The 12,109-nt window shown below is 38.0% G+C and overlaps 1 protein-coding gene across 1 annotated transcript in view; it reads left to right on the forward strand.

The window, feature by feature from the left end:
• Positions 1-318: 318 nt before the first annotated feature.
• LOC120537070 (glutamate receptor ionotropic, NMDA 2B-like) overlaps positions 319-12,109 on the forward strand; it is a 544,803-nt gene continuing 533,012 nt past the window's right edge. The window contains exon 1 of the mRNA XM_039765704.1: positions 319-385. Within this exon, the coding sequence (XP_039621638.1) occupies positions 371-385 (15 nt within the window). The 5' untranslated portion in view covers positions 319-370. The remainder of the gene's footprint in view (positions 386-12,109) is intronic.

Below are 12,109 nucleotides of genomic sequence, written 5' to 3' on the forward strand. Positions count from 1 at the left end.
ATACTCTAAAAGCAGGCCAATTGAATGTTATAGTGCATAAAAAACCCACAATACCTGCGACATTTTGAAACAGCTGAGACCAGGCTGACAATACAACGATTTCTGCAACATCACTCATAATTTCTGTACTCTTAGTATTCTCACTTTCTTGGGGATGCATTGGTTTTTAGTTGCTGTGGCACTAAATGAAGCCAACGGGTAAATGGATCGAAATTGATAGATTTAACTGTAATGCTGTGCTTAATCTCAGTGTTGTTCATTTGTTTCAGATAAGGTGAAAGTTGAAGAAATAATGATGCAAGCATCACATACTGTAGGTCTATCATGCACTAGATATTGCAAATGGAGACTTCCGCTCTACATCAGAATAATGACACACTACACTGTAAGTGCTATAGGTTTATAAATCATACCTTACTGCTAATGCCTCCTTAAGTCTGTTGTGAGATGTTTGCTGTTTCATTATAAATGTGCATTTTTATGTGAGCCCACATAAAGGCATCAGCTGAACAAATAAATAATCTCACAAAACAAGCAATACATTACTGTACATAATTTCCTTCCATCAATGTTGAGAATGCCATTTTCTTGTGCAGGCCTTGTTTAAAAGCTGGACTCTTTCGTCCATGTAAATCTTGTTTGAGTATAATTATTCAGGGCTTCAAACTCTCTTAAGCTGATGCCTCTGCTATCGTAGCAATGGTCAGATACTTGTCCTGGATTGTTCTTAGTGACTATGCCTCCTTGTTCAAAGCCATCAAGCTAAGCCCATATAGCTATTTATTATTATTATTATTATTGTATATTTGGTTGACAACATAATCCAAGGTGGCTTTCAGGAATGGTTTGCAAGTTTCTCTTTACATTTGGAACACAACAGATGAAGAGACCTGCACAAAGTCACAGAGGAACTGACCTGTCAGTCTTGTGCCTTAAGGTGCCGTACATCAGTGCCCTTTTGTTGTGGATTTCAAATTCTATTTTGAAACTTCATTTCCAAACAGTCTTGTGAGGTTCAATAGAAAGACTTTTTAACTCTTCAAGCCTGTAGGATAACAAGACCTGTAGTAGAGCGGAAAGATTGATTTTTGTTGCCACCGTTCCCATGAACTCCAGTTGAATTCCGTCTTTTCATCCATTTCCACTCCCGCTTATCTAGTTCTGTGTCTTGCAAAGCTGGAGCCTGTGTTGGCACCAACAAGAGCAAAGTATAAAGCTGTGGCCTGACAGTTCAATGCAGAACACACACAGGAGCCCATACTCACTTACATCAGGCCATGCTAGAGGTCCCATACAACCTGACGTAACACAGGGCCAAAAAAGGCCTGCAAACTATATTTTCCAATTCAATTTTATCTACTTATGTTTTACTCCTTTGTGTGAAACCCCTGACTTAGTTAGCTAAACACTCAAATACTCTTGTTGCTCCTTTATTTCAACTACCAACTCATGCTAATGCGGTTCCTCTCAGTCTGCAACATTTTGGGTGAACGAGGCCATCACCTCAGGCAGCACTTTGGTCAGAGGCAGCTGTGAAATAAATAAAACGAAGGTTTGGGGCAGCCACTCATATAGCTTCCCTGGCTACAAAAGGGTTTAAGTTTTAGTACAATGTGTACGGATTCCAGTCCAAAGTAGAACTGCTTAAGTAAGGAGGATGAGGGGTTTTTATAGTCAGTTCCCAGGAAGTGACATCCTTCGGGCTGGGACAGGCAGGATTTGGTCTGCAGAAAGAAAAGACAGAGGATTAGTGCAACCTGCCGCCCCCCTGGCCTGGCGTAGAGTTGCCGTTTTCTAGTTCCTTTGGTTGACTCCCAAGCACATGTGTGTGACACAGAATTTCTGTGCAAGATTATTGTTTTTTTTAACATTGCAAGCATCCGAGCATTAAAACAGTGCATGCACATTTCAACTAATATTAAAGTGTATTTCCTTTATTTTTCACATATTTAAAATGACTATATATATTGATTGTCATTTTGTAAAAAGGTGTTAATTTCTAGAATTTTATTAAGGTGTTTGACACAGGACAACGTCTGTTAAATTCTTAAGTTTGCATTCAAGTCTTTTAGTTTGTATGACAGAGTTTGAAGCTCCCAACCGCGCAGGATATGTGAAACAACAGAGTTTCATATTGCATTCAGTTTTATCATTGCAAAGCAATATGGTATTTACAGTATATATATTTGGGTCAAATAGAAGCATTGAAGAATTTATACATTGGTGTTTTTTTAACTGGTCCTTTTGTGTTTTATTGACTTTCAGCTTATCCTTTTCATTTTTATTATCTTGCTTATCATTCCAAGGATGTACTGTACTATTCTACTACTCTACTGGGAGTATTTTCTTATAAACTCTGTATCCCAATATGTACTTTATGTGGATTAAGTGCTTCAACTCATGCCTACTGAAGATATATATGGGCATGGGGAAAGTGGCAAAAAATGTGCCTTGCCTTGACCAGCAATATTTAACACATCGGCCCACTATTGATTTTTCTGTAAAGGTTTGGCATGTATACTGATATACTTCACTTGACTCGGATGACGACTACAGAGTATCAGACACAAAGTAAGACAAAGACTTGGGGCACCTCATTGGTGAACCCTGTATAGTTGGATGGGTCAAAAATCAAAAACAACAAACAGCAATATGTCTGTTCAGACTCGAATCAAGGTAGCGACTGATTCAAAGATGGCAGCATCACCATTTACAGAGTGGCAAGATCAGATGGGTCAGGGCCAGGAGACCATGAAACACAAGTGACTTAATGTGGACTGCCTGTCCTGTAGGAGATTAAGGAGGAGAAACATTAGGCAACATCGCCAACCCTCGACTTGGGGAGGAATTACCGTTAGATAAGCCTTCAAGTTGTCTCCCATGCATACATGTGTGACACTATCTATCTATCTATCTATCTATCTATCTATCTATCTATCTATCTATCTATCTATCTATCTATCTATCTTTCTATCTATCTATCTATCTATCTATCTATCTATCTATCTATCTATCTATCTATCTATCTATCTATCTATCATATAGTGCCTTTTCTATCTATCTATCTATCTATCTATCTATCTATCTATCTATCTATCTATCTATCTATCTATCTATCTATCTATCGACCCTGCTCAGTTCACACAGCAGTTCTTCTCTTAATCCAAATGCACATCAGGAGGGTTTTTGTCTCTTTCTAGCGAACCAGGAGCAGCCTCTCATGTAAAGTTCTGTCCATTAGGGTGAATATTGCTTTTATTTCTTTCTTGAATGAACTCGTTTTGAATTCCCCAAGGTTCACAAGACTAGGAGCTTGAATATGTTTGTGCTTTTACTCATCCATATCAATTTATAAGTATGTTGAATAGCATCGAAATGATTTAAACTAAAAAAACGTAAACCAAAAAGACTGCTACCACTTTCATACAAAAACCTGTGGGTCAAAGAAGACATTTGGTGTTTTGATGCACAATTGAGCATTCACCTTCATGTGAATCCCTCTTTTTAAAAGTGATACGTGAACACATGAATTATAAACTTATTTTGGGACCTCAGTATTCAGTTTTAATATGGAAGAGGAAAAATGTTGGCTATGTAAAGGTCATTTAAAATATAAAGCAGGGCGATTAGTCTTTCAAAGTACATGGGGAAATGTGGGACAAAGTGTTGTAACCTTTTAAAGTCCCATTAATTCTTATTCATGTTCTGTTCTACCTAGAGAGCTGGAGAAGGACATATGACATATTTTCTGTTTAACTTGATTTAGTCTCCCATTTAGAATATGATCTTTTGCTTAAATTATAAACTGCAATAAAATGACAAAACCACTGACAGCCACCTTACACCTCTGTAAGAACAGGGTCTTCTTAAAACTCTACCCGTTAATTACGAAGGACGTTCAAAAAGTTTCCACACTTTTATATTTTCGTTGGAAACAGTGAAGGCAGGAGGAGTAGTAATTTGGGATTAAAAAGTTGGTATGACACTGGGAAAAAAGCATCACAAACGAAGGTGACTGTGTATGTAGAAAAGTGACGTAATTTGTTTTTGAAATTCTTAATAAATAGAGTGAAAAAAAATGCGGAAACCTTTTTGAACGTCCCTCATATGATGTACAGTACTCATGATAGAACTTTATATACACTACAGATGTTTTAACTTTACGTTTTATGTGCAGTTCAGGGATTCTGCAGTTGTCAAAATATACATAAAAAATATATAAAAAAACTCTTGAAGGTGTCATTTGTTTTATTCCACAGGAAATATATTTATAAATTCCCTTTGAATGCTAACAGTTCACCTACTGTGAATCAGCATCACCTACTCCAAACTTCATCCGCACAAGATTCATCCCCTAAGTCCTGAAACAAACAACAATGTTAAAAGAACATACCACCCAAATTTTCAAAGGCACAGTATTACATTTACTGTGAAGCATGGTGAGCAACAGCTGTTGTGCATTATCTGTGGTGTGGAACTACCAAACGAAAGATTGAAGCCTTCCGCTACAAAGGTATGAGAAAGCAAAGTGTGTTACTTACAGCAGTAATCTTTAAATCTGAAAAATGAAAAATACAATTCTTGACTCAAACATATTCTTATCTGCACTCTCTGTACTCTCTGCACTTACTCCTGATTTCAATAAACGTATAAAAATCAGACAAGCCCTGGTCACCAATTAAAAACACAAATGGACACTACATTTGACTCAGCGTTAAAAAACCATATTGAATTATTTTTGGATAAGTAAATAAACTCTCTATTACATGCACTGTATTTAAATGTTGAATATGTGTTTACTGCAATTTGTTAATGTGTGCCATGCAGGGAAAATGCTGGTTAGTTTACTTTAAAGTTACTGCTTATAAAAGGGACATCATTGGACAAAAATAGATAAAACTAGGCCTAAGGCCAAAAAGATTGAGAACTCCTGATCTGCAATATCTCCTGTCCCCAGGCAGTTCCCCTCACCTCCTTCCTCTTATGGTGCACTGACTTCTTGATGGCGCCTCTGTATTGTATACTGTAGGTTCTGATAGAGTTCTGTTGTTTATAGTGTCGCTTCTAGATCATTTTGTCAGTCAGGCAGCCTGTAGAACCATGCAAAACCCTGTAAATAAGAATTTTTTTGTAAAGCACTAGGGGCCTTTGCCCCCTGCTCACTTCGCTTGCCAACCACCCACGATAACATTCCCCACCCCCTGGCCTGCGCTACACGCCAGCCAGTTCACATCTCTGCTGCTTCAATTGTGAAGATGGGGGCTGAATGCACCCCAAGGAGATGCAGTCGCTCCTCCGAAACCCCCTCTTAAATGGTGATACAATGGGAAACAAATAGAGTGTTTTTTTTACCTCCTCTTTGCTCGTGCGGCACTTCAAACATTCAAAAGCCTGTATAGAAGCTGTCCTTTTGTCTCACTGCCCTGTCTCTCTTCTCCCCCAGACTTCCTCTGCTCCTGTTGGGGGGTCTGGCTCCCGAGGTGTGCCCCTATGAAGAAGAAGATTTTCTATTCTTTTAATTGAGAGACAGAACTGTCCCCTCCGACTACACACAGAGCTGGATTCACTCCTGAAAGAGACTTATGTTTGTTTGAAGTGTTTGAATGACGTTTCTGTTTCTAAAATCTCCTGTGTATCTGTGCAACTCTGTGACCCAAGCGTGACAGCATATGTGGATTTTACTTTTGCCAAACAACAAATTCTCGTGGATACGCCTCTTCACTGGGAAGAAACACTACTATTCCTTGATAGCAACACGAATTAGACGATCCACAAGTCTCCGACTTAAAGTTTAAATCCAAACAATATATTCAATCTCTTTTTGCTGTCACGTTATTTCACTGAGAAATAATTTCCGTTTGTTTGCACTACTGCACTAATTTTTATTATCATTTTTTGGCGACTTTTTTGTATCGCACCAACGTTTTTTTAATTCTTCACGATGTTCACTTTGTCATCTACTCTTTGTCTTACGGGACGTGAAAGTGTATCTCTGAAAAAGTCTCGTCTCGATTTTTTAATATAATAGAGAGATATCATAAGCAGTCATCATAATAACAAACTTTTTACATAAAATTCAGACTAAATATTATATTTTATCTAAGGCAAGTTACAAGATTAGGATCCAGCAGAGCTCTTCACAAACATTTTTTATAATTGGAGCACATATGGGTTTGAGTGACTTGCTAAGGGTCACACAGCGCAGCAGGATTAAACTAGAAGCATTGCAATGCCTTAGCCGCTACCTTGTACTATTTTGAATGTAACATATTTGATTCAAATACAGAATGTCCATAAAACAAAAGAAAACACACAATATCAGTTACTGTTGTGATAATAATACGCCAAAGACATCATAAAGGTTTGGGGCAGCCACCCGTATGTTGTTTTCCCCAGCTGCAAAAGTTTGTTTTTGAAGCACAATGTGCATAGAACAGAGTCCACAACAGAACTGGCTATAGTAGCTCAAGATGGAGACTTTAAAGGTCTGGAGAGGAACTGATGTCAGCAAAGGGGCCGGAACCACAAGTGACGTCATCAAAGGGGCCAGCTTCGGAAGTGACGTCATCAAAGGGGTTGGCTTTGGAAGTGATGTCTTCTGAGGCACCGGAACCTTACAGGATTTCCCGGGAAAGGCCTGTAGGGAATTGAGAAAGACAGTCAGCTCACTCCGCCGCCCCCTGGTCAGATGTTTCATTACACTTACTCAGACGTGTGTGACACTGTATACAAAGCATCTGCATGAATTCTTCAAAGAAAGCAGCTATTTCACTCAAAAACATTGGCAAGCTGCATTTGATTTTACTGAGTACAATATGGTATCCTGCAAACATATGCAACATATACTAAGCCCCGTGACCCTGTGTTAGGATATAGCAGGTTGGAAAATGACTGACTGACTAAGCTCAAGAGCATTTCTCTGATACTCACCGGCCAGGGCTGTCACCACGCTTAAACTGAACGTGTCCTACATTTTGAAGTATATAGTGGTCCACAGTCAATGACCCATTTTAATGTTCAAATAAAGTAATGCCAACCTGCTTTAATTGATGGTTATGTGATGAATTCACCACTCTTCTCTTTATGACTGGCATCAGTTGTTAAACTTTATAAATGTACAAAGCACTCTTCTCTCAATATTTACAATGAATTGAAAAAGAAAATAGTATCTGGAAAATAATGCAAGACACAACACCATTTTAAGAAAGTGGCTTTAGGAGTGGAAACCTACAGTGCAGCATATAAAGTAAACTTACTTGTACTGTGCTGTCATGCAGAAGTGTCCTCATTCTGCCACCGTGAGGCCTGGATTCCCAATGATCTCCATAGCATCACCCCATGAGGAAATGCAAACCCCGAAGCTGGTTTTGCATGGCAGCACATATGTTGTTGCCAAGTGAAAGAGTCTGTTCCATGTGTTCACTATTTTTAGTGCCCTGCAGAAAACAAAAAGAGGCAAAACTAAGGTCTGACCCACTGTAGAGTTATCACAGAATGTATCCGTTATTAAAATGTAAATTGTTGACTTTCAAATGCAGTGAGATCTCTTCCAATGTTTCATCAATGCTAATCTCACTTCCATTAATTCTTTGAAGCATTTTCTGAGGACATTCTGTGCAGACGTAAGGCAGAACACAGTTGTCTGTGGCAGTCCTCCATGTAGATGTTACTGCAGTACTCTGTGTACACTTTCAATAACTCATTCCCTCTTTTATAGCACCTCTCACATGGTGAACTCTACCGGACTACTATATGCTAGGAACACATTTGTATTGAATTCTGTGACAGACTTCACATTTTTGCTGCTCTAATGTGTAAAAAAAAGTATTATTGGAAGTGGTGTCTTTCAATTTAAACTTACAAATGCTCAAGATTCTACACACATTTACAAAGTACAAACTCCCAACTAGCCTGCTCTACCGAAAGAGGGCAAAGCTCATAAAACTCAAAAAGGGAGAGGGAAACTGCAAAAACTCTGGCTCTCTAATAATTTCCTATAATAATTAATAATTTCATTAACAAAAGGATCACAAAATAAGGAGGAGGAGGAGGAGGAGGTTAGTGCCATTATTGATACAGCGCATTGCCGCACCCACCACATGACAAATCAACTCAGATTGGGACCTGAGTGCAGCCAAGCAACAGGTGACACCTCAGCACCACACTAGTTTAGATGGAATGGAACAGTTTGAGGTCTTTTATGGTGGCTGGAATGACAATGCTGCCACCAACCCACAGGTTTTTCCCTGCTGGTTGGAGGACCTACATGCAGGGCTGGATGCAGATTAATGTCATACCCAGGTTAAGGGTCCATTTACAGGATTTGAGAAATAAGCAAAAAACAACAAAAAGGTTTTCCTACAGGAGACATACCTAAAGGGTGGCACGGTGCTGCAGTGGTAGCACTGCTGCCTCGTAGTAAGGAGACCTGGGTTCACTTCCCGGGTCCTCCCTGCGTGGAGTTTGCATGTTCTCCCCGTGTCTGTGTATGGTTTCCTCCGAGTACTTCAGTTTCCTCCCACAGTCCAAAGACATGCAGGTTAGTTGCATTGGCAATCCCAAATTGTCCCTAGTGTGTGCTTGCTGTGTGGGTGTGTGTGCTCTGCCCAGGATTTGTTCCTGCCCTGAGCCCTGGGATTGGCTCCAGCAGACCCCCGTGACCCTGTGTTAGGACATAGCAGGTTGGAAAATGACTGACTGAGATACCTAAATAGAATAACACCAAGAGTTTAATCTAAAATATGAAAACTAGAGATACAACTAAGAGTTTAAAATCAGGACAATCAAAAGATGAACACATATGAAAGGAAGGGAATCCTAAAATGAGCTGAGCAACAAGAGCAGGAAAAATAATGCCTCAGCATCTGGTCTTAAATAGAACTGAGTCACTGGGCTCTGCCCCCTTAGGCTCAATATTCAAAAGACAAGGAACATAAACATAAATAACAACACAATTTGACAACAAAAACACATAACAAGAAAATAACTGTAATACTCATGCTGTAAAACATTTCATGACTTAATTTTTTGTACTCTTTCTCTTGTATTTGCGTATTGTGTACACATTTTGGGTTTGTATAAAGGAAAATCCAAAGTGAATATCCAGGGGCGGATCATGTGGTCTGAACTCCAAAGTTCATGCAAAAAGACAATTTCCCTTTGGGATTAATAAGGTGTTCCCAATATGACTTTCTATTTTCCGTTTACATTTAAAATTGTCAAAATTATTTTATACCCTTAATGACATCATTTGTTTTGTTTTTTTACAAGTGCTATCATTTTATGAGGTTTTGTTTCCCCACTGTCATGGAAAGGAACAGATATTCACAGCACATGATGTCACAATTGTGATGGGAGAAAAGGTAAACACCAATGTCCCCTCTTTTTGGATTGTGGATATACTTAGAAAAACTATTGTTTGTGAACTTTGCATATCTTTATTCTTGTGGTTTCAAACAATATAGGCATGTTTCTTGGACTTTAATTCTCTATAGAGTATTGGGCTTTGGTGTGTTTCTTATCTAATTTCTGGTCTTGACTTTTGTTTTATTCACTGACAACGTCTATTCTCCTGATCCCTTTAACCTGCTGCTGCTATGTTCATTGCACTGGTACACTTCACACATCTTGAGACATGTATTTTTGTGATAATTTGGGGTTTTATACATGCAGAACCTAGTTCTGATTTATATTTTGCATTTTGAGTTGAATTATAAAAGTACCCCTTTATTACTGACTGGATAAACTTGTTTATGTAGAACTTCAGTTTTGATCACGTGACTGTAATCCTCGCACCTTCAATGTCGCTGTGTGTTATGTATAAATACGGTGGCAATCGCACTTTCGAGATATCCCTCAGTGGATGTAAAGTCTTGTTTAGTGTTAGTTATCTTCAGTTGTAAGCAGTTCCTAGCGTCTGCATATTATTTGACAATATTCATCAGAAAAATAACAAAATAAGTAAAGAAAAATGAAGACCGGGGAAAGGACCCTGGTAACACCAGAACAATTATCAAGTGGCATTTCTGCGCTGCTAAATCAATAATTAATTGGATCATTTGAAAAACTGATTAATTTATCAGAAGAGCTAAATAAAAGTAAAATGCAAATAATAAATAATTACAAAAAAAAAAAGAAAACGTAAAAAAACCTTATGTTTAAATCCTGTAATAACTAGTTCTGGTGCAGTTTTGGAGTTCCCATGTGTACTTTACCCTTTTAAAATTTTGTTTTCCTTTATACCTTAATATTTTTGTCAATTGATGGATAAAAAAATGCAAACCTGATTCTACAACTGTTTCTGTTACTAATTTTATGCTTCTCTTCTCTTTCTTGCCTGGGATTTGTCCCACTGTATATCATACTTCCAATCCGAGAGATTTTTAGGTGTTCCACTTCTGGGATTCCAAGTCATAAATTATGTTCTCTGTGTTTATTAATTGCAGTTTGGATCTCACAAGTTAATAAACTTAATTTCACTCATTGTGTTTACTTTCTAATAATAGCAAGAACAAATATAATACCTGAAAACAAACACAGACTAATTGTGCAAAGCCTTGTATTCATCTAAAAAGAACCAGAGTTTGGCAAAGAAAATAACAAAGTCATTAAACAATCAAAGGATCTAAACACATTTAATCTTTGGAATTGAATTCCTGGAGAGGGTGCATTGCTTTCACAAATTTTTCTTTTATTTTTTTTTAAACACAGCTTGTATACTAATAAGCAAGCAGATTGACCTTAAATACTGTAAGACAGAATCCAGGATATCGCATGCTACAGCATATGTTGTTATTCCTAGCAACATGAGGCATCATAATAGATAGATAGATAGATAGATAGATAGATAGATAGATAGATAGATAGATAGATAGATAGATAGAAAAATGTGAATTGAAATTGGATGTGGCTATCAAAAAACATTTAGCATCAAAAGGTTTACAGCTGTGTAGCACAACAAAAATTAGAAATGGTTTAGTGAATTTGTAAATTTGCATGAAAGATACTATAAAAAGAAAGATCATTTATTATGCCCACAATATGTCATATCATTTGAAAGGTATTACAGTTTTTCTCGATTGGTTTGGCTCATTTCTTGAAACAGAAATTACATTCTTAGAACTATAAGATCATTTGGCCAAACAGTCTTACAGTTCTGCGCAACATTACAGCTCACTAGCAAAAGGTCATATCTTTCCCAAAACTGTTCATACATGCTTCAAAATAGATTCCTTTCCCATATAAAGAGTCAGTACCATCAAAATGTCAAAGATCTTTCTCAATTGCGTTGGCTCATTTGCATTCACTTAGTGCGTTTTTCCAAAATAACCTGGATGGTTTAGCACAACACCATGGATCACCTGCAAAAGCTCGTATCTCTCCCAAAATAGTTTACCCATGTGTCAAAACTAAATTCCTTTCCCATTTAAATAGTTAGTGCCCCCAAAATGCATCGTCCCTTTGGCATCGTAAGCACTGCAAGTCAAAATGCCTAGATGTTTTGTCACTATGGCAGAGGTCTAGCCAACAGAATACAATTATGTATAGAACTGAAAAAAAAAGGATTTTACAGTAAGAGCAGCCTCCAAAGTTTGACATCAGACACACTGCACTCCTACTTCCAAGGAAATTGTAATCATTTTTATTGACACACATAAAGTAACTTCCATACATTAGAGTACATAAAAATGTATACAGTATTCTGTACATGTACGAAATATAAACACAAACAAAAAACAAGAAAAATTATATCTAGCCTACAGTAGGGCTTACAGTAAATAAAGTTTCACAACTAAGGTAACTTTCACTGGTTGTTGTCGCCACCGTCCCTCTCCTGGCCACCATCCTCATCCTCCTGGCCATCCACGCTGCTCTCTGTTTGGCCATAGATTCTCATCCACATCGCAGCGGATATTTTCCCTTGCGATGCAGCGAGGAAAAACGGCGCAATGTCTCAACCATCCCCTACACTGATCCCCTGTAATGTCCTCACATGCAGCATCCATTGCATGGAGCAGGGATCTCTGGTCTTGAGCCTGATGTTCATAGACTTTCCACCTCCAAGCGGAAAAAAATTCCTCAATGGGATTAAGGAAAGGAGAGTATGGTG

The sequence above is a fragment of the Polypterus senegalus genome, chromosome 10 (assembly GCF_016835505.1).
Source record: "Polypterus senegalus isolate Bchr_013 chromosome 10, ASM1683550v1, whole genome shotgun sequence".
NCBI classification, from domain to species: domain Eukaryota; kingdom Metazoa; phylum Chordata; class Cladistia; order Polypteriformes; family Polypteridae; genus Polypterus; species Polypterus senegalus.